This window comes from Rhea americana, unplaced genomic scaffold (genome assembly GCF_003343005.1).
Source record: "Rhea americana isolate MKP2758 unplaced genomic scaffold, rheAme1 scaffold_164, whole genome shotgun sequence".
Lineage (NCBI taxonomy): Eukaryota > Metazoa > Chordata > Aves > Rheiformes > Rheidae > Rhea > Rhea americana.
Window position 1 is genome coordinate 398864 of NW_028185750.1, and position 24616 is coordinate 423479.

Genomic DNA, 24616 nt, shown 5'->3' on the forward strand with positions numbered 1-24616 from the left:
CGCTGACTCCCATCCATTGAGATCACGTGTCTCAAAGAGCTGTTATTCCCAGTGCAACAGTTTCATCATATTTTCAAAAGTGAACAGCACACCTTAACTTCTCCATGTTTAAGAGGTCTGATGATAGTTGTAATGATGAAATATGCCTCTATTTCCCACATWAAACTTACATAAACCATTTAAAAGTAGTTCAAAAAAAAAAAAAAGTCTCTGAATACCTTGAAAATCCATCCCAAACATTTATGTAAGAAATTTTCTTTAAAATTCATATGAAGATACAGAAATTACTATCTGCATAGAAGAAAAAATTCTTTTCTTGGTTGAACAATAAATTAAATTCAAAAGGCCATTCATAACCTCTCTATATCTCAGCATCCCCATTTATTACAGAAGTAGGATTTAGATAAGTATTTTGCAAGTTTCTTAAAGCTTTCAGATCACTTTCTTTCTTCCAAGACTAAATCTTACATTACATGATGTGTATTTTACATATTCACACATTTCCGCTTTTCAATCAAGTTTAGCACAATAAGCATATTAGTTTTTTTAAAAAAGAAAATGTTAACAATAACATATTGATTAAGAGAAAGAATGCTCATGCCTCTCTTGTGTATTAATTTATTCCAGAGTAAAACAGACTATACAAACAGAATTATGCTATTTTTCCTGACTAAAGAGGCAATAATACTTCTTTTAAAATTAGATTGTGACCACTCAATACAAAGATTATTTCTAGCCAAACAGACACATATACATGCAGTCTACCCTGAGAGTGTTTTTAAAAGAAGATTTTTATACTTCTGGCAGTTCAGGTTTAAAGGTCAGATTTAAACTATCACCATGTTTCAAAATGCAATCTGTGCAATGCAGCATAATGAAATGGTTCAGTAAAGGTGCTAGTGGAAATTCTTTTAATTAGGTCCAAGGCTTTTCAGTTGTCAACATGAATAAAGCAAAAAACATTCTACTCCAAACACAGTGTAAGAAATAAAAATGGATTCACCTTTAAGAAAATGGATTTGCTATAGAGCTTTAGTAGTTAGTACTTCTTGCTCTCCTTAAAGCATTTAATTTCCCACTAAGTGGAAAAACAGTAACATACGTTTCCTACTTGTGGTAACTTGTTAATGAATGGACAACAGTGGCACACAAAACTAACTTACTGACAGCCTAAAATATTCATGGGCTAGTAAAAACTCAAAATACTCATGCAATCATAAAATAAGTAAGATCTCTTTGGTGCTGTATACTATATTAGGCATTGCATCAGGGTTTCATTTAATAAAGACTACAAGTTGACAGAGTGAGCTTATGCTTTATTCCTTGAAATATGAAGACTAGAAGATGACACTTATTTGGAAATACATGATAAATCCATAAGGTTTGTACAAAAAAAATTACTACCCCCTCTTTGCTATTCCTTGCAACACAGACGGTGGTGTAGGAGACTTGTCAGCAGCAGATGCACTTATTGTAATCACAGTCCTTAATAAATCTTTTTAATATTGACTATTTAAAAGGAAACTTACTTCTTAGGGTGCTCTCATGCTGCCAGATTTTCAGACACATATCAGAAACAGAAGGTGAAGAAGGGACAGCTTTTCACATTTCAAATAGTTAATCAGTAATGCAGCAGTACACACCTAGATTTTTAAAGGACCTGACCCGAACAACAGAGGCAGTCTGAGCAGGTACTACTGAGGCAAACCACAGCAAAAAAATGACTTAATCTGATTCTGCTGGAACTGTTTCATGGCTATCCAGCTGCTGTGACATGTATGCTAACTGGAAAGACATTTCACTACAGTCCATGTTCATCTGGATACTCGGAGTGAAACTGTAATAAGTAACTCATTCTGGACTACTGAAAATCAACAGCTTGGGTAGCAACGTCACTATCACAAAACTCAAGCATGACTTACTACTTGAAACTCCCAAATAATCTCTAGGGATTCTTTTACCTAATTTAATTAAAACAGCTGGGGAAAAAAAAAAAACAAATCAAAAGCTTTTCTAGTGCATTAAAAAACCTGCTGGGGAATGCTTCACATAAAGTATTTTTCATCACTGTTGAATATAGATGGATTTAATTTAGCAAAGTAAATTTTGTGTATATTCAGGAGGTTACAGACATTTATATTCACTTGCAAAACTGGCAGAATATCTTTATATGACCACAGAACYGATGAACAGAATTTCTAGCTAGTTTCTGAGATTATAAATGCATCTATGTAGACTTATAACACTGGGGAGACACCCTCCACAGCCTCCCATTAAAAAAAAAAAAAAGAGAGTATAATGGATTGGCTTTAGCATCTCCCTGCTGAGATGAACAACTTGATCCACTTACAGTTCCAAACACATGATGCATGAAAAAAACTGACAGAAATTCAATTCTTGCAAAGAAGAGCAGCTGCTCTCTAGTGGTCAAAGCCAAATATTAAGCAGTCTGAAGGAAAAAGGAAAAGAAACGACCTAGAAGAGAATAGTTCATTATCTAGGTAACTAAAATAATGAAACAAAACTAAATAAGACATAAACACTGATCCCAAACATTAATTACACAAAGCACCACTATTCAAGTTAAGTCTTTGTTACAACAAGTATTAATCCCAGCTGTACTTATATAGCAGTTGTGGGGGGGGCCCACACTACGTATGCTATTTGTGAGCCATGCCAGTTAATTGAATTTGCTGGCAGCACTTCCTCTGCTATGCTCCAAACATCCTCCAAGATAAAATGTAGCTCTTAAATAGACCTGTGGAAAACTGAATCAAGAAATTTGAACTAATAAAACACAACTCTTTACTGTTATAAAAGTGAAGTAAAAGTAAATAATGAAAGGAAGGAAGTCTCTTAAAATTTACTGCATTCCAAAGCTTGAAGTTCTGTGTTTATTGGTGAAGTCTCTTCTGATGTTCTACAGTGCTCCTACAGCAGCTCCTTTAATGAAGTCTCATAAAATCTAATATAATACTTGATTGTTGACAAATCATATACATGCTTGAGGCCCAGGACTCGCTGCATCCAGACATTTCTTACATAATACCACGGACTTTACAAGCCTGTCACTTCCCGGGCTGCGGGTAATGGCACGAGCGATGACCAGCTGGCAGTTCTGCGAGCTGGGAGTGAAATCAAAATCAAAACTCTATGAAGCCAGAAAAGGGCGTGGAAGTTAACTTTTACAGACTAAATGCTTGACAAAAGCCAAGATGTTCACGAAGAAGGTGGACCTTCTATATAGATCTCACTGTTTTCTAAGTACATACAGATCACTCCACTGATCATAGAGAAATGATACAATGTCACTGGGGAAGGCACTCAGTATTCATCATTACTTGAGTTTTTCCTACAATAGGCTAGCTTACACRGATCTTCTTATGTAACAATTTTATTCTAAGGTTTACGTGAAAAGGTATAGACCTAGTAGCACACACCATAATTTGAACTAGCAAAAGAAATTCAGATTTCCCCCTGCCCCACATTCTTCTAAAAAAACATCATCTGACTTAAAATAGCTTCCTATGCTTTTGTTCGCTTTACCACTCTTCCCTCTCAGCTTTAGTGAAAATAATTACAGTAGCAGGTGGCAAGCTGGGTCTATTTTTGTTTCACAAAMGGGAAAGAACAAGTATATATGCAACATCTCAATTAAGTTATTAAAAATATATAACTTTTTTAAAAAGGTCTGAATGAGAAAGGAAAATAAATTCAGACTTATTTGCGCTAAGGAGTGCTAGAAGTGGATCATTCAGGATATAAAAATGTATTAAGTTTATTAAAGTTCAACTGGAAGAAGCCACAGGAAAAAAAATGAATTTAATATGAAGAGTTATTTAAAAGATGCAGTCTCTTAGTATGGATAAAAACGGCTTCCAATAGCGCTCCTTTTTTCCTGAAGAAAGCTTGAATTTTATTTCCTGTTCAGATGTACCATTACTTGCATATTTTTTGTTTGTTTGTCTGTTTTTTTCTCCGTGAAAGACTCTTTAGAGAACTCGATCACACTAATCCAAAACCAAACTGGGTTGCTGCAGCATGTTCTAACTGACATCAACATTAGCTAAATTTCATTGGAGGCTGAAAAATACATCTGCAAATGTTCAGACAAACCTGGCTTAACACTTCAAAACAGGAAACAACTGAGGTAAAGCAGTTTTCTTAACATAATCAAAGTAACATAATGACACACTTCAGCTAGAAACTGAACAGGTCAAAAGGATTTACACTTTTGAGTACTGGAGTAGCTGAGTAAAATCATTTTGTACCTACCACATCATTGGGAAGGCTCTGAAGGTCATCAAAAGGGGTTTCCAGTGTGTTGGTGTCTACATTAAGAATCACCACATCTTCCAAGGCCATGTTTCTAACTTTCTAAATACGTGCAAATTCAAAAAAAGGGAAAGGAAGACAAACATGAAGAGTTAAATCCTATCCATAAAGGACACAAGCGATGACATAGCATCTGGGCATTATAAAACTTCTCAAGTGTTTTAAAAACAACCCAAATTCCTGCCTTTCCCTCACAATTTGTCACATTTATTCATTCTTTACAAGTTTGAAAAATTAACCTTTAATTTGCAGAGAGAGGTTCTAAACCTCGTGCATATTGAAATTTTTAAAAACACATGGTATCATGTTTGGGCATTTATTATGCTTAGGTACAGCTTCCAGCTGAGTCAAGATTTCACGTATTATCTTTTTATATTTAGAATTTAATATAAATAACAAAAATAGTGGCTCTTCTGGCTGTGATGTAAATCAAGGATGGGATCTGCTTGCAAGTYCCAGGTTTAATTTTGCACATCTAATACAGAGATATTTATAATTATATTTAAGTAAAAAGACATTGCTAGAGGTTTAAAAAAACAAAAAACAAAACAACAAAATAGAACACTTCTACCACAACCTGTTCTCTTTAATGGTCAGCTAGATGAAGATTTTGATCCTGCTCTCATTAACTGAGAGAAAAATATCTCTAATCTAGTGTAAGTTTGTCTTCTATAATATTACAAGGATGTATAGAAGARAAGCACAGCCTTTCTCAAATTTCAATTTGATTGTTTCTCAAAATAAGAATCATCTAAAGATGGCTGAATATTGTCAAATTTTATTCCCCTGCTTAAAACAATAGTAAAACAACCACTGATAGGAAACACAACAACATTTAAATATTTTTAACACTTTTTCATATAATAGGACAATTAAATCTGTTCTTTTTTTTTCCCCCACTGACTGATCAACACAGAGGCCAAAGACTATTTCTATTCACTTAACAGATACACATTTGAGCTCTCTCGAAATTCTAGCCTTGTAAATTCAAAAGCAGAAAAAGTGGAACTATGAAACATAGTAATCAAGGAAATTTCCCACTGAGTCTGGAAGTAAACTTTTAGGGACATGCATGCAACTTACCTATACACAGGACCAAATGAGAGTTAGTGAGGAGGAAAATGAACAAAAACACACTCATTTTTGATTATGATTTTGTGGGGTAGGAGGACTTTTTTCCCTTAAAAGAAAGGAACTAAAGCTCTAAAACAATGGCAATGTTAAGCCTTAGGCATCTAAATAATTATCGTCAGTTTTCAAGGCTCAGTCCCGTTTTTATAAAGAAAGCTGCAGTGTACTCAGGGATGAAGACCAAAAACAATGAAAACCCCCCAACAGCTATAAAGAAAGATTTCTAGACATTTATGTTTATGTCTTCAATAAGAAATTTCTCTAATTTTAATGGAAGAATATCCCAGTTAGTGCTTTCACATAAAAAGGGGCACAAGTACTGCATGACAAACCAGGTACTTTCCTCTCCATTTCAGGAACCAAAGGTCATTCTGTTGGCTGCATCTGATAAACTCTAAAGCAATCCAGGAGTCTTGCTCCTTCTAGGAGTCCGGAAGAGCCAGACAAACTGATTTGCTTCTTCCTGTTTCACAAAATTAAAAATCTCACTTATACTCAGAGGAGTCTGAAAAGCTCCAACAAAAAGGTCTTTAGCAAWGTACTTAACCAAAGCCAGAAGCTCGTCAAAAGTCAAGTGCCAGTAGGACAAGACAGAAGGAATTAAAACCTTCTCTTGATTCCTGCCGAAGAAGCAGCATACATGTGTTTGAACTTGTCAGTGGGTACTTTTGTAACTTTGGTGATGAATCTGCACCTTCCTGTCTTTTCTGTAGCAAAGAACAGGCTTTTCATAATCAGATCTCTTTCAAGGAGTATAGTAGGAAAAGATGCAGCTCAGGATGCAAGGACTATAAATGCTGATCAATCTAATTCACCTCTACACAYGGTCCAGAAACAATTCTTCCTGAAAGGAAGACTAATTGATTAGTAAACTCTGATGTGCTATACTTTTTCAGAGTGAAAAGCACAACCTTATTTGAAAATTCCCAGTATTTTTATGAAGGCATTGCAATTCCCTGTCTAAAAGCTCTCAGATTTGAAATACTTGACATTAGCTTGATTTATAGGGTCTGTTTTGCATTACATTTGAAAAATAAACAAATGCAGTTGGTCCGGTTATGGACAGAAAAATGCACACTTAACCCTTATCTGTTTTTATCATCCTTTCACTATAATCTTTGCTCAAAAGGACTATTAGATACATGAAAGATATTAGCAGRTAGTTGGAAGATGTACAATAAGGCATCTGTAGAATAAGCAAATGTCTCTTCTGTTAAATGTAGCAACCAGGAGCCCTAAGAGGGGAAAAAGACTTAGCCTGGAAATAAAACTACTTACTCTGTTGTTGGAATTTCAGTAAGAATTCCTGCACTTTTCACATTGAATAACCCTGGCATACTGTAAACTGCACATTGACTGATCATTGTCACAGGTACAGTTTGGGTGTTGTCACAATTCTCAATATATAAAGGGACAACCACTAATCATATTCTATGTATCACAACTTTCTGATTATCTAAACAAAATTTTAGAAATAAAGTGCTTCCCACTGAACAGAATGGACTAGATCCATTAAGTCTGCATTTTTCAGAAAAGTATGCAGAGAACACGAAGAAATATGAATATTGCACTTTTCCTATCCAATTTACTATAGATGGAGGATTTGTGGAGTCAAAAGAAGCGATTCAGTGAAAATGTGCATCATCTACCACAACTACAAACTTTTCTAACCAACCTTACTGAATTCCTTGTAACCATAATTAATCCTCTAAACCCCATCAAATTGGGCTAACAGCTACACCTGCCTTTTATTTTAAATGTCTCTTTTTAAAAGAGTGGAGAGGTATGGAAAGCTAGTTTAACAAGCACACTGAACCCATTGTTTATGGCCTCTATAAACATGGCTTAGTAAGAATTACTGACTTAATCAGAGAGAACTTATCTCCTGGTGAAAAGAGCACTTTAAATTTCAGAAATGGCACCTTTACTGTGAAAATCTCTTAACTTTTCAAACAAACTCCAGGGGGCCTTAAACACCAGGTCAGTAAATAAGCAGCAGTTAGTGCAATCTGTCCTTCTCACAAGAAACTGAACCCTTTAACTAATTTAAACATTTTGTATGAAAGTTTGCAAAAACAATGAAAAACTATATTCTATTAGAAACATTAAGAGGTGCTCCTCTGTCTCACCCTGACATATGCTTGAAGCAACATTCATCAATAATACCAATACCTGTTTATATTAAACGTTACTATCACTATCTATGCTTTGCATTTTTTGCATTTTCTACCACAACAAAACTAAGTTGACCTTTTTTCAGAAGTTTAGCTCCTTTAAAAAGTATATATATCTGGCTCCAGCACTTTTTAGGTTTACTTACCTTCATTACTAAATTGGTGTTAAAATATAAACCAAGTTGACCATGAGGTTTCATGATCAGATAAAAATGTGCTCAATGTACTACAAATGTTGCAATAACARAAAAGACAGAATATAGCTCCAAATAATTATTTTGAAAAGTTAAAACTCTTAACAAAAAATAATGTTCTGGTAACTAGTTTGTACATTATACTTGAAACTACTATGAAAATATCATTCACAGTAAGTCTAAAATTCATTTGCTTCATGACATGTCTCTACTTAGTTAAGAGTTTCCATTTATTTTCCTAAAAACACCACAACACTGCAGACAACAATGTGTCAATCTGGCTGCCAGAAGCAGGAAAGGCAACGGATATAAAATTTTATTATTTCATGCCCCAACAGCAGCCAGAAGGACTTAATGAAATCACTCTTAGATTTACAATCTGAAATAGCTATTCAGCAGACAAATATGGTTAAGCTGGATGTGCCCCCTGCCCTCTCCACCCTTTGATCTTGGCACCGCAGGTGGCCACTGCCCCCTCCTGTGCATCTTCCTCTCTTCCGCCAACCTCCCAACCTTGATGTGCAGGACCCTGATCCTGCACAGGTGATTCCCAAGAGCCTTATCACAAGCAGCTGTTGCTAACTGAGTGACAAACATCACTACTGCTGCTCTAACACTCCTGTGCAACAGAAGAAAAACCTTCTACAGTTACTGGGAAGYCTGCTTGGTACTGAAGTATTTATTTGTCTTAAATCTTACACCTCAAGCACTCCCCTACACAGAATCTCTTATTAAATCAAAATATTTTCTTCTTCCAATTGTCCAATAAAGGACAATTTAACAACTAATTCATCAGTTGTTTACATCCATTTTTAGCAACACCCTKGAAACCATGTGTAACTACAAGTTAGTATTTGTGAGCCACTGAATTAGCTCTTAACTATCTGTATTTAAGAATATCCAATATATTACCCCTTTATTTAAAACCCAGAAAACATTTATTCAGTTATAGCTAGAAAATATACTTATTTATCAAACAGAAAGGGAAGGAAAAAGCTAAAGATGAAACTCCCCCTCAATCAAAAAAATGTAATTAACAATCAACACTACCATTGAAAAATCCCAGTGGTTAATGAATTCTCAGGGTGTCTTCTGCAAACTGCTGCATGTTCATTCGAGCAGCGTTTCAAGGCAACTGGAGCCATGTGGCACKGTTAGTACTAAGCACAAGCTAATGTAACCTGTTTCTCAGAGCTCATTAGCTCAGATTTTGTGCATGCTAACTGGCATATAACTAGACCGGATCACAAACAGAGCACCCTCATGTCTGCCTGAAAAAGATCATGTAGATAGGCAAAAAAGTGCTTCTAGGATATGTACGTGGAGTTTAGAGGACTGAACACGTAACACTCATTTCATCTGCTTACACAGAGAAAGGGCTAGTTACACGAAGTGAGATCAGTTGCTATGTCCTAGCATAATAAAGACAGCACATATTTTAGTGAATGTAGTTTTCCTAACATGAACTGATACTGATATTCAGTTMAAATAAAACAAAAAAATTGCTCATGTAGATTTTATCATACAACTATCTTTCATGCTTAAAACATCAGASAAACACTCTGACAAATACAGTATGTTTCACATACAAATATATTCCAGAGAATTTTAATAGAACAAAAATTCTGTAGGCCCAGAAAAAGTCCTTGCATGGCTGGAATTTCAGGAAAAAAAAAAGGACAAGCAAAGAAACACTTTTCTAATCACTAAATTTATAAATAAATAAATGTTATTTTTGTGCCAGGAAYAGAGCATGATGAGGATGAGCATTACGGTAACCTGAATAACTGGACGCCAGGCATGGAAGATTATATCGCCAGCAACTCAGTATCTGACAGCTAGAAAGAACTATCCCAAAATGGTTAATCAAAACCACATGTGCCTGAGTTGCACTAGGTAGTCTACTAGGTCAAGGGCATTCCTCTTCCATCAGCACCATCACACTAATAACCTCCGCTACAGGAACAGTTACTGAAACAAGCGTTTACTATGACAAAATGTAAAAGGCTGCTGGCTAAGTATGACACCACTTTTAACATGAAGGTCAACTTAATATAATGTGAGCACTAAAATCGTACATAGCGTGCAGGTACGAAAAAACCAAACAAGACTACGAAAAGGATGTGTTCATTTGATGCAGTTTCATTTTCCTATCGCATTGTTCTTTATCAGTACTAAGTGCTTATCTTCATCTAATATGATTTCAATTAGTTCTGCAAGCATGCTCCATTATTCATGTGATGGTCCCAGCCTTGCTTATCTAACAGCTTATAAACTTTTAGCCTTCTTTGAAGTCACTTTATGGATTGCTAAATGGAAATCTTATAAAGAATGACTAACTAGGTGATGATAGAAAAGCTGAAAAATAAGAGCACAAAACACAGCTCTGTATTTTCTACCAAGATTTTCCCTCATAAATCAGCTGGAGACCTCTGACCTATAACAGGAGATTATCTTATCTCACTGGAGAACGTTTCAGTCACAGCAAATTAGATTTAACAGTCTATGGATATGTTTGATATTTTAATCATAAGAAAAATTTGTCGTTTTCCTTTAAAGTAACTGCTCCTTCTACAGAGACGCAACATAATATGGGAAACTGCTAACTAACTTCAGGATGCATGATGGCTTGAAAAAAATCTGTCGAGGTGAGACAGAAAGCGCATTTTGTTTTAAAGTATTAAAATTACTACAATATTTCTTCCAGAGGATCTGCTCCAAGATAGGGATAATAATGATCCACAGAAACAATATCAAAGCTAGAAAATTATTTTTCCTACATTCCAAATTGACCATTTGCATTACAGCATAACTTTGTCTGCCTAAGTTTAGGCTTCCACAAACATTTATGCAACTATAACAAATTCTGCAATCAGAGCTGCCAGAGCAGAGCTCTGAGCCTATATATAAGCCTGCAATTACACCCAAGGGGCTCTACAACGGAGAGTCCACTTGTCGTTACTCGAATGGAAAACTGGGGAATCTGAAACTGGAACATTTGAATTAACAAAGAGCTTTGAGAGACTTACCTGCTGAAATTTTGGCATTAAATGAAAAACAAATACTGGTTGATGACAGTATCSCTCTAGATGCAGTTTATACAATGATTTTGATAAGGAAAAATTAATATGGTGTATTTAAAAAATATAGAACTGCTGGATCATGAGCAAGAATGCTGCTGCTAAGTTGTTATTCTAACAGAACATACAATTTTATACCTACGTATGAAGAACAAGAAGAGGAGAGTGAGTGTTTGGCATCAAAAACAGGCTGAGAGGTAATCTAGTAATAGTCAAGTTCTGACAAATATCACTTTTCCTTTGTCCAAGGCACAGACCAATTACATGCTACCTTCCAAGATATAACAGATACCACAGCTCACCGTGTGATTTTATTTTATTTTTCAGTGGGAAGAGCAGTTAGCTGCAAGATGAATTTTTAACCTGGAAATATTCAATTCATCTTTAAGAGCAGTGCCCAGGAGAAGAGGGGAGCAGTTTTACTTTTAAGAGCAGTGCCCAGGAGAAGAGGGGAGCAGTTTTACTTTATTAATTTATTTCATAAGGTACTTTGAGGAACAATAATTTGCCAGTGTCCGTGTTCCAAAATCTCTGGCTATTCAAAAGCCATACTGGATTTAATGCCACACAGATTTTTTTCATTTATTACTAAAATAAATGAAAATTAGATTTTCTAAGAACTGCTTTTCTGAGTTTTTACAGATGGAATTTGGAAGGCCTACAGAGCCCTGCAATGTGAAAAACTGAGACAAAAGAAGAGCTAATGATTTTATATATAGGGGCAGGAGTAAGACATCATGCAAAGGAACTCAGAGATGGAAATTATTAAATCTTTTCTTTAACCATTACCAGGCTGACCATGTAGTTCACAAGATTATTATCTGGTGAGACAAAATATTAATGACAGTTGAAAAATATCTATATTAATATATTATCCCATCCTCTACCAGGCCGTGTTTTTCTAAGACAGATACCATAATAAGCATGCCAATGATGATTTAGTACAGATACAGGGTAGAAAAATTCTTGCTCAGTATCAAAGATATAGGATAGGTTATTTCTCCCTAGATATTACTTTGGTCCCATCTGTGCAATATTCAAGCATCATTATGAGAAATCTCTCTAACACAAATATAGGATGTACAAGAAAATCTACATGTTGACTTTTAAAATAATTACTTATTTATTAACACATTGTACTGTTAACCAATCCATACTTTATCTAGCAATAAAAATGGCATCAAAAATCATCTGTCTGTGGCCAGGACAGAGAGAGAAGAAAAAATTAAAAAGGACCTGTAGAAGTGTGCCATATTGTTACTGGCAAGTTTTATACTACAATAGACTGATTTTTAAAACAGACGCAGACACAGAAGATCATTTCATGGACACACTCCAGTTAAAGAATATGCTTTATCAATGTTTCCACAGAAATTACACACTTTTATGGACAATATAAGAATAGATTCTGATAATATACATTACTTTATGTGATATGAATCTCAGCATTATAAATTTTTAAGTATCCCAAATCAGTTAAGCCTAAATTTCCAAACGTAGGTTTCCAAAATACAGATACAAATCAAATAATTGTCAAGGGCACTTTTAACTCCTACCAATTCTATACTACCTCCTAAATTAACTGCCTTACAAAAGGTAGTATTTTCTTTGCAGGAATACCTCTTCAGACCCTTAGTATACACATGTTGTTCAGACTTCCTGTGTAAAGGGGCACAAGTAAAAAGGACTAGGATTTTTGTAAGGATCTAAATTAATAGCTTATGTTGTCTTCCAGATACTTTTGAAGAAAGTCATCCACTGTTTCACCACTACTGGAAGCAAAAGAAAAAGTACTATTTCCACCTACAGAGTTTTTTTTTTTTTTTTATATGGATCACTCTGAACTGTTTATATGTTACGGTTTCTGTGAGGGCTGGTTTTCTGCCAGCTTTTTGTTAACATTAACAAGAYGTTTCTTGTTTTCAGATCTTTTGAACAGTATTAAAAAAAAAATCACAATCTGTCTGCAAAGGTGGAGGGTGGGGGGAGAAAGAACTCTTAACTGTCAACATTTTGATTAATATTTATTCTGCCTTTCTGAATACAGAGCCAAACCGAGTAAACAGTAAACTGATAAATGAAGCAACAGAATGGGGAAGAGAATACAACATGAGCTCATCACTGACCACGGATTTGAAAACAATATGCCCAAAATTGTATAASGTACCAAATATGACTCCCACGAAACTTCATGTTAACATGCACGCTTAACTTCAATCATGTGAAAAATCCTAAATGAATTAGCACAATTATTTAAATTTTAAGCATATGAATGCATGTATAATTGCTTCCAAAATCTGGGTCTAAACTGTAAAACTACATATATTCCCCAAAATGGTGAGAAAGACTTACCTCCATCAAACTTAAATGTATTCCAATGAGGTAGGGCATTGGGGCACTGCAAAGAGGAAAAAAGCCTAGCTTTACATTCTCATAACACTGGATTAACACATACGACTTATAAAATTAGATATAGGAAAATATACGGACACTGAGTTAGATTTTTTTTTAAATATATAAATAAACCACATAATTACAAAAATTTATTCCATATCTGAAAGATATTTATTTAGGATAACTATTTTTTAAAGTTAATATTTTACTGACATCACAATTACTTAGTGATTAAGTTAAGTGACATAATAAGGACATTTATTTAWTAAGAACAAAATATGTTAACCATACTTTTCAATTAAATACCTAGGCTTTTTCTAAACAGTGTTCTTTAGACAGACTGTAACAGCAAGCAGTTAATTTAATGCAGATATATCACTCAGTGATACAAATTTTAAGCCCTTTAATTATGAGTCCAGAAATATTTTAAACAATTCCTTTTTAAGTGTAAATCATGTAATGTTTACATAAAACAAGAGAAAAATGGCTTTGGAGTATTTTGATTACATCCAGAGTCACTAATACACACTGGTACTATTATTTATTTCAGAATACTAAACTTAAATACACCAATAGGTTCTTAGTACAACTTTGTACTCTCAAATATAGATGCAAAACTTCTGCTATCAAACAGAATGTTAGCTATTTAAGAAGAACACTGATCTTTTCCATCTTCTGTTCTACGATGTTAGCAAACACCAGTAAGGACTACATAACACAAGATGAATATTGAGTGAAAGTTGTATCTTTGTATATACTGTATTTCTAATATCAAGCTTTACTGCAGTCCTCCCACTCAACCAAGCAGGAAAAGCTTATATTTGCATKGCTTATCAGAACACATCAAGGAAGATGTCAAAGCTGCTAATTGCAAATATGGCATATACTGCCTGTTAAACTAAAAGCACACAGACGGACACATTTTTTTTTTTTAAATAGAGGTTCATTTGATTTTGGATACAGAAGCTCAAAGAACTGACTTTCAGTTCTAGATTCAAAATTAGAGTAATGTCACTGTACTGCCTTGGATGAAAACATGTTCTATAAAGCCTTTATAAACYGGTGCCTACTGTTCAGTAGGAGAAACAGCAGTGCTGAGAGAACTGCTGAGATATACTACCAAAARTCACTCTGCTTCTCATTACCATGAGCAATTCCTTTCCAGGAAGTAAGACTGACTGATATGCATGTTAGTGTTTATCATTTTTATTAACATAAAACCTAAAACTCCTGCTCTCTTGGATGCTGTACTGAGAGAATGGAGACAGTCACTCTGCATGAAACCTTAGGGTTTTTCTTCCTTTTTGAAGCCATTAAATACACACAACTCCAGAAAACAACAAAAACCTACCCCCCAACTAGTCCATTTGCAAAATACTGAAGTGATATGTACCACATTACAACCTACTGAATTGTACCGACTCATAAGAACATCCCTGCCCAAGTTCCACCTAATACAGCACCGTATGATGGTCCAGAGAGATTGTTGAATCAGAAACTTGGTAACAATTCTGAAGGTTCTGCATCACAGGCAGGTCCACAGGCGAGAACCAGAACCTACATCCGAGCTCTTTGGTAAAGATTTTTACCATACAACATGATATACATTTACTACATATGGATYGCTGCTCAACTAAAGAGTATTTTTACCTGTCATTTTGCATGTTTKATTTGTGACAAACACCATCTCTTTCACCCACATCTCTTCATTTCCAATGGCCACATTCCAGAAGCAAGAAAATACCCAGTAATTTTATATTCAAAGTATAAACCATTGGTTTAGCTGCCAGCTGCACAAATGCTCAACTTCCCTGTATGCCTCACTATGCTGTTCAAGTATCCTCCAGTACACACTGAAATGAATGTGTTTCTAATTAAGTAGTTTCAGAAACACGACAGCTTCAATCTCAAAAATACAAAGTCTGAACCTCGGCAGGAAGTCTTAAGACTGCAAATGTCTCATCTAGTGGAACCTTGGCTAATGTAATGAAAGGAAGCAGGAAGAGTGCAGTATTCCAGAAAACTAGCCATTTATTAATGTGTCCAAAAGCAGAGCCTGTCACTTAAGCACAGGAAAATCGTAATCTGTAAAAGTTAATTAACTGTATACTGCCCATCTTTCAATCCGCCAGTTTATCAACAAAAGAATAACACGGACATCTAAAAACTTGAAACCACGCACCCCCACCASTAAGATTTTAGGGAACTACAAAAAAGATGCAACTTCAGGTACAGAGATCAACTTTGGAAACAACGAACCRCATTTCAATTTTCTAATAAAAGGCATTACATACAAAGGCAACAACATATAAAACTGCTACAGCGATTGCATAAAGACTGCAGTAATCTAATTTTTAGTAATGTTTTCTTATTTTATAAACTTGTATTACCAAATATAAAGTACAACACGAACTTGATGTGCTATGTGACATAYGTATTTGGACAGGCAGGAGAAAGCAAGAGGAACAAATTTGAAAGTACAGTAGTACAAATAGTGGTTTTAATACATCCATTGATAAAAAATAGCTTAGGCTTTGATGGTCAGTGTAAAAGAGGAAGTTTGAAGCAGAAATTTGTTTCAGAATAGAGTACTAGTTTTATGAATATTTCTGCTGGTTTTACGGATATTTGCAGAGCTTTCCTCTAGAGAACAAGGCAGAGCACAAAAGACGACACTGGGTATTTCTTTGAGAAGTGGAACAACTGGGTGCTGGAACCTGGACCATGGCTCAGCAGGACACAGGCCGACATGGCCCTATCAACAGAAAGCAGCAAGCAGACAAGGCACCTGTTATGAAGGGCTCTAGAAGATGAACAGCTTGTCTGATAGAAAAGAGGAGATGGAGAAAATGGAAGGTAAACAAAGGTTAACATGACCATACAAACTCAACTCTTTYAAGAGCTTTTGAAGCACATACAAAGTTTGGTTGACTTATAGTAGCCAGAGGGGAAATCACCAAATGGTCAGAGCTTGGACAAGATGTCTGGAGCTATACAGATGAATAAAAAACTTTTCAGATGTGAAGAAGAAATACGTAAGTTTTAAATATAGATTAGATGTAAAGACTTGCACTGAATTTCCCAAATTACAGGAACACAAAAAAGGAAACTAACTCAATTTTGTCCACAAAAACCCATTGCCTATTACTAGTGAAAAAGCAAGACACCAAACAGAAATGTCARATGAAAGGCATCCGCCAACATCCCATCAACAAATGAAGAAAAATACAGGTTTTAGACTGTATGGATAGGTGTGGAGCAAAAGTAGACCTGTGATACATCTTTGGAGCACTCATTTTTGCATGTGCATTTGTGCTGAATTTGTAGTGAAATCCTGTGGGGGAAGAGCCTAAGGAGAGAAGAAGGTTAAAGAGAAGAGCAAGAAAGTGCATAAGACAGAGTTAATGACATCATGATTTGAGATAAAATCAGTGAAGGGTTAGAAGAGAAATTCAAGTATTATACTCAATATATCAGTTTGCATATGAAAATTGACTATTATAGTATATGAAAAATATTATGGTATGTTTGGATGTCTTTAATCATGTACACTGTTTATTCAAATGTGCTTTAATATCACCATTACTGCTTATCATTGAAATATGAACCTTAAATAGTTTTCTCCACGGATATCAAAACTGCAATTGTTCTATATACATAATTTATCAAAATTCACATTTTTTGTCAGAGCTACCAGCATTGTTCAATGATGTATGAACAATAAAGCAAAAATATTTTAAGGATAATTCATTGCAATAGCTCCTTTTAACCCTCAAAAGTTTAATCAAGAAAGCCTCATAAATAACCTAAATAGAATACAATTCTGGCAAACTGTATAAATATTTCTAATAATACATACAAGAGAGATGATATTCTTCTGTCACTGCTCATCAACCTCACCAAAAAAGAAATAAACCTTGCCGTGAATGCTGAAGATTCGTATCACACCTCATAAATTGTTTCTATCACCATGTTTGTTTACTGTGCGTTAATCATATGCCATTACTTAAATAATCGGGTACCACACCGTACAAGGGAACATTTGTGTACCCCTCTTAACCATTCACAGCACACTGCAGTGTTTCCTCCTAACTGCTGTTCAGGTCCTGAGACATCAAACACTGGAGCAGTTTTTAATATTTTATCAGATTAAATGTGCATTTCTAAGACTTTCCAGTCCACTTTCGTAATACACACTGCTTGTGTAATCAAAAGAAACAATCTGCACATGGCTTAATCCTTCCAAGACCCATGACAGATGACAGATTCCCTTCAGACATATTTTTACCTACTGCTTGACACTTCCATATTAGTCCTGGGACTTCCTATAGCCACAACTACCAGTTACTCAAAGTTCTTTGATGGCAGCCAATATCCATTAAGTGCAAAATTAAATAGTATCAATTTTCTACTACAAACATTTACTGCTTTAAAAAAATGCCTACCTAAGTCTTTTGGAACAAAAAGAAAGGATATTATTGTTCTTGTATTACACTAGTTCCCAATGTAGGCAGGGTTATTTCTAATCAAAGGAGTTATATAGGTAAATGTCAAATCATTAAAGTAGCAACATCTAAGTATGAATATGGATATTGTGGACTTAATGGCTACATATTGCCTATTCATTACAGTTGCATTTTTACAATTTCTTTAATTCCCTTCCTTAGGCTAACTGGAGACCTCTTAATTATGCTCCCAAGAGATGGGTAAACTACTAATTGGAAGAGAAGCAGGTGGAATAGAGGGACATTTCATCTTAAGTGAACAACAAAAAACAAACAAACAAAAAAACTATTCAAAAATACTGCAATATAATGTAAAAAACACCGGTTTTAAGAAGGCTCATAGTTTATAGCTACCCAGGGATTTGTACAGTTTTGCTCTATTTTTCCAAGAAAATTGATCAGATCACATTTAGTAAGTTCATGTCTTGATATAAAAACACATCTGTCACTCTTGCACATTAAATAGTACTTTACTCTCTAAGGCAGTTTCTTGATTTCTTATCAGATTACTGAAATGCAACAGAATCCAATTCCAAACTTATTTAGGTAATCGATGCAAATTAGAAACTTGATTACATACATTGGAATGGTGTAGAAAACAGAGCTAAGAAACCAGAAGACTAACTACAAGAGCTTTTAGTGAGCACACAGGTGCACTTGGTTGAGTCAAAATGCCCACTGAGAAGCTCRTGATGAAGGAATTGTTCCCTGAGCAGCAGGAGTACTCGCCTTCAGTCACCTCGTCCACCCRCTTAAAGGAGCATTTTGAGCTACACACAGATTTTGAAAACAGGAGAAAGGGAAATGTTTTTAAAAATCTCCTGCAGAAAGGGAAAACTGCACCAAAAGAAACATTTGTCCAGCAGCTATGCCAGAGTGCTCTAAAAAGATGCCTCTCAGAATGTACTAATGTTACCCCCTAAGCAATTTACCTACTGTACAAGACTGCTGTAATCACCTTAGAAAACACATAGTTACCTCTGGTATAAACCTACAGAATAAGCTGAGTGACAACGTTCTGGACACAGAGAACATACTAACCTGTTTTCTTACAGGCTAATTGTAAACACAGATACTGAGAGCAAAAAGGAAGAAAACAGACACAGTGGGATTGTTTCTACAGACATGAAAAGTAAACTGGAAGCAGCTAGGGAAAAGAAACTACAATACAGTACTTCTTCCACATCAAGAAATGCTTAAATTTACATCAAGATAACAAATGCAGGTGATCTGACCAGATAAACTAGGCTCTTGCTGGCTGGTGGCAGTACTCAGGAACCAATACTTTTGGCACCTGCTGGCAGGCAGTTTTCTACAGCAGTGGTTCAAATGCTTCCTCTATTTTGTGTTCAAAGGAACAGGTTAGGCTAATGACATCTACAAAGTCCCATCTACTTTACTCACTTAAACATTGAAACGGGAAGCTAACTGATAGGGATCAAATGACTGGTGCCATTCTAGATACATGTACATGGTATTGAACCACCATTAYTGGTTCATCTTATTGAATTACAGAATCAYAGAATCAGTAAGGTYGGAAGGGACCTCTGGAGATCATCTCGTCCAACCTCCCCGCTCAGCAGGGTCACCCAGAGCATGGTAGACAGGGTTGCATCCAGGCRGGCCTTGAATATCTCCAGGGAAGGAAACTCCACAACCTCTCTGGGCAACCTGKTCCAGKGCTSYRTCACTCTCACAGTGAAGAAATTCCCCCTCACGTTCAGGTGGAACTTCCTGTGGTTCAGTTTGTGCCCAKTGCCTCTTGTCCTGTCACATGTACCTCCTCCAGTACAAAGAACAAGTATACAGAGGAAAAACATTTTGAAGCCAGATGCACAGGCCTTTCCAGTTCTGTGCTTAGGTGAATGAGCAATGTATTTGAATACAAAAATTAAGTTAAAAGATGCTTTCAAGGGGGAAATGAAAAGAAATTAACTCTTTTCCCTCATATAAGTAAAATAATTAACAAAAACTGAAAAAAAAATGAAAAAACAGAGTACTTTGGAAGTATCTGGTGTAAAATCTAAGAAAGAGACAAAATGCTACAGAAAAACGAACCTGAGCTTTAAAAATCTAAGTGAAACAGCTTATGTTGAGCATATTTGCAAGTAGCAATAGCCAATCATCTGCTTTTTGCTTTCTCACTCAGGAAAATACACTTCTGCCAACAGCTAAGGGGACTTTCCAGCAAGAGTCCAAGCTTCTGATGCACAATTAGCCAAAAGAATCTTCAGGGGGCATGAAGAGAGTTAAAATATTCCACTTTTTAATTCCTTGTTTTAAGTTACTCTGAACAAAACCAAGGTAGCTTTGGAAAGAGCCATCCAAAAGATCCCCTCTCCTAGAAAATCCAGCAAATTTCACAGCCATAGATTTGAGTTGAAGTTACAGTCTTGAAAGTTTCCTTTTTGTGAAAGAGTTCCACTGAAAATCAAATGACTAAAAGCAAATAATCATATATAGTTATATATGGTATATATATACCATACATAGTACGGTATATATAGTGGTATATAGTTGTTCTTTCTTTTTTAAACTTTCAGAGATCAAGTAATACATTCTATAATACTGTTCTTTAATTTTCACAGAGAGAAGATTCATAATCATGTGAAGCATAGTCAGTAAGTGGACAGTCAACTCAATGAACACGACTTTTTACTTAAGAATTCTTATCCATTAAATTTTCTTTGTTTCAGTTTCTGTTCTGAAAAAAAAACCAAAAAAAAAACCAAAAAAAACTTACATTGTGCTTGCAAAGGAAACAACCAGATATAATTAAATTAAAATAAACCCTTTTATTTTAAATAATCTCAGGACATTTCCCTTAAGATGCAAAAGCCTGTAAGCAAAAACACTGCCTTACAGCAGAGAGTATAAAGCTCATTTTTCAGTCTTCAYAGGCAAAAATTACGCTTCCAAGTTCACATGGTTAGAAAATAGATAGACTCTATTTCGAGAAACRAATTTACGGCACATAAATTGTTGCTAAATTGATATATCCAACAATTACAATGTGTGATTAACACTCTAATTAGAGTCCATATCAGGCTAAGGTAACCACTTGTTGTATTTATGAGCCCGCAGCTACTGTCTGCCTAATAATTACAGGTTTCAAAAACATACTTTTCATGCAGTAGCTGTCTCATTCGTTACATGCACAGGGTGTTAGGCAGTTAAAGAATTCATTCAGTGTGGCTCACTGATTCATGTCTTTATTTCCTTGGGTACGCTGCCTATGTGTTTGCTTTTTGCACACCTCTGCTCCCAACTGTGGGATCTGGACGTAGCCCCTTTTAACATGTCTTTGTCAGAAAGTCGATGAATACCTAATCTTCAAACCCAGCGTAAAAGCCTCTTGTGGTCCACACTATTGTCCTGGAAACTCCTAGCAGCATGTACCTGAAGACAAAACTGGCAGCAGCAGCCTTCATGTGTTAATTACACAGGCGAAGGCCATTATGCACCGAGAGGGCACCTGCTGGCAGCGAGAATGACTCAAATCTGCCCTTCCCGGGCTGTGAGTAAATTGAAGGTTCATTTCTGCAGGAGATAATAGTTTTTAGATTCTGTTCTGTGTATCCTCAACATAGGCATATACTTAACGTTTAAATCATTTGCAAAGAACATGCTTCCTTTAAATCTACACATTTCAGCTCCTAGCTCCTCACGTAAAAACGCTAGTTTTCCCCACTGGTTACCCAGAAGTGCTGCAGAAACTCTTGCCTAATGTCGCACAATCATACCATGAAGTTATTAGCAAAGATGCCAGGTTTATGATAATTATGGACACTGATTGAAATGACTGAATTTGAAGCAATGGAATTAAAATTTGATGAAATTATTCGTCTTCTTGGCAGAAGTCTATTTAATAGTTGTGTTAGGCAAGCGATCAAATATACATACTGACACCTGTTATAGCACTACAAAAACAGGGAAAATCATGTAATATCTGACCCRTTATTTAAAGTTTTATTTACAACAGTGTTCGTTAAAAGCCTTCTAAACACTTATTACATGGTACGATGCTCATGTTACAGCTGCGCAATGTAACTTTTCCATGCACTTTCCTTCAGGATGTTCACATACATCGTTATATATAAATAACCTATTACCAAGCAAATATCATTTCAAATTAAAAATATGTCAGAGTAGAGACTGGCTTTTGAATGAGTGACACATTCTACCTGGTACTGTGATGATCTGGTTACTAGTGTGAAATTGTGCTAATAGGAACATTCCTTAATTCACACTTCTCGCTAATGCCACGGTGATTATGATCTTTGGTTTTCATCATTCTAACTACTCAAAAATTGGCAGCAGCTCTTTTGGATCCCACTATTAGGGTTAAGAAAACTTAACTACGCTTGCTTAAATAAATAAATATCTTTGAAATCTGTAAATCTGAGCTCTTCAATTTCACTAGAGGGAAGCAACGAAAAGCTGAAAAGGGAAGGACGGCATGAAATCATATAGTAAATCTTATGACCAGTAGCAGTCTTAAAACACAAATACAAACCAAAAAAACCTTATAAGAGCCATACTTAAAATATAGTATAGTACGCAAATACGTGATTTACATATGTGGAAGGGAGATAAATTAAGATTTCACAAAAAATCTGCTTCCTGCCTTTGGTAAGTTTAAGTTTGCCTTTTCTTTTCTTTTTCCTTTTTTCTTAATTAAACAGATAACAAATCTTTTTCTTAATTAAACAGATATCCTAATAACATATTTTAAATATAATACGAAAAAAATAGTAACATTCAGAAGTATCTCAAGATACTGGCACCATCACATCATGCTTTGAAAATAGTATTTTTCACTTACTAGGTTGTTCACTTCCTTAATACACATATGTATTTTTAGAGTAACAGTTGCCTCATAAGAGCACTTAAGACTTACAATTCAGAAATGTGAAAACTGTTGTGTATCTAAGTGATATATATAGCCTTACCAGCAGTAGTCCAATAGATGCGGGGGCAGAACAGGAATGTAAACATGTTGCCAGAACATTGGGTAGAGCATAGCTGCAGACCCATGAATGCAGGCAGTTAACTGGAAAACACAAATGAAAACAAGATCATAAATAAGACAAAACCTAAATTTAAAAAGCTGAAGTTAGAAGAAAAAAAAGAAGGTATCAATTTTGCTTTTGTAACAACATATGTTTCATATGTTATCACACAATATACAGTGCTCTTGTTAATAAATAAATAAATAAATAAATAAAGCGTGCTGGTGGGTGAAGCATGACTGGTTTCCAGTGGTTGCATTTGACTTAGTTTGTTAACAGCTGAGAGCACGATTTATTCGACAAGCAAAATCTGCAATGGGCACCCAGTGTTCTACATAGCAAGAGGAAGAAGGAAATGACAGCACAAAGGGAAGAAACAAAAAATACTAAAGGCAAAATCCCCTGATCCTGGCAATTATCATCCAATAAATATCACAAAATCGTATTGAAATTGTAACAAACTGTAAAAAAATAAAGCTCAGAAAAGGGATTTTTATCTAACCGCACTTCTTCAGTCATTTGGTTTACTGACTTTCTCAGTCAGATTTTAAAAGAACTTGCTCAGAATAGCTTTAATGTTGGCAGGTACTGAACTAAGATCACAAATAACAAACAAGTGCCAGTTAAGTTATGGGAGATTCCTCATAGAGCTTTAGGGGAATTATCAGTCTCAGGTCTTGTTGCAAACCATCATTAATAATTTGGAAAAGAAGATAAGTTATTTGTCATATTTGCTATTAAAAATGGCAAGGCAGTAATCCCCAATAAGGTAATCTCTATAAAAGCATTAGTCAAAATATCGTATGAACTATGTATAAATGAGTCACAGACACAGACACAAATAGCAAAAGAATCACCCCCAAGACAGCAAAATAAACAACAGAAGATCAGACATATCATATAAACGGGCACACACATGAAAAGATTAACAGGTGTCAGGTAACCAAACCCACCTGACAATATTTTGCAGTTGGAGTGTCTTTCGAACTCAAATGGTACCAGCAAAAATACTGCAAAGTGTTTCTCTTACGAAAAATACTTCAAAAACAATACTCAATGAAAGTTTTCTGGTTATTTGATGGTACAGAAAAGGAAAAAATAATAGAAAGGATGACTTCAAATATAAACTGTGAGAGAGAATATTGCTTTCAAATACATAAAAGACAAATTCTAAAGGAATGAAATCCTTGCAGTGGCCCAAAGTTGTAGCAAGAGTTAAGTAAATTAGCAAAGACGTAACTTATGACATTCATCACAGATTCAGTCAGATGTGGCATAACTTTAAAAAGATAGAGGATTATTATTATTATTCATTTCCTTTTACACAGGCTACTGAATTAGATACCACTTGATAGAGAACCTAGGACTGATAAAGAAAATTGTCTAGATGAGCTAGTAAGTTTTCATTTCAAGTGTAAAAAGTTATGTAAAGGTTTGTACTACTACTGTCTCTTAGGGCTGCCATGCTACGGAAAATCAATTATAAGCTCTGAATCTCATTTGGGTTATATTTAACAGCAAAGTCCTTATGTAATTATTTCAATAAAAGTTCTGATGGCTATAATACATGCATATCTTTTCTTCTGTAGTTAAAATAACCTGGTTTTCCAAATAAAATGCAAAAAGACTGAAGATGGGCACCATACCTTATGTATTATTTGCTTCTGAACAAAACAAGTCTGCATAACCAACAAGAATTGAAACATTTAAAAAGGAGGAGGGAGAGAGAAGAGAGAGAAAAAAAGGGAGAGTAACAGACGTTCTCTGCACTGTAGTGCAGAGGAGACCTAC

General features: G+C 35.3%; 1 protein-coding gene across 6 annotated transcripts in view; it reads right to left on the reverse strand.

Annotated features, from left to right (window-relative positions):
* Positions 1-24616, reverse strand: part of DENND1A (DENN domain containing 1A) — a 221461-nt gene that overhangs the window by 83062 nt on the left and 113783 nt on the right. For 5 of the 6 annotated variants that reach the window (XM_085300456.1, XM_085300460.1, XM_085300455.1 and 2 more), the window contains exons 10-12: positions 22766-22866; positions 13267-13312; positions 4276-4377 (exon numbers count right to left, since the gene is read on the reverse strand). In XM_085300456.1, the coding sequence (XP_085156582.1) occupies positions 4276-4377; positions 13267-13312; positions 22766-22866 (249 nt within the window). The remainder of the gene's footprint in view (positions 1-4275; positions 4378-13266; positions 13313-22765; positions 22867-24616) is intronic. The other variant, XM_085300458.1, reaches the window with a different exon arrangement.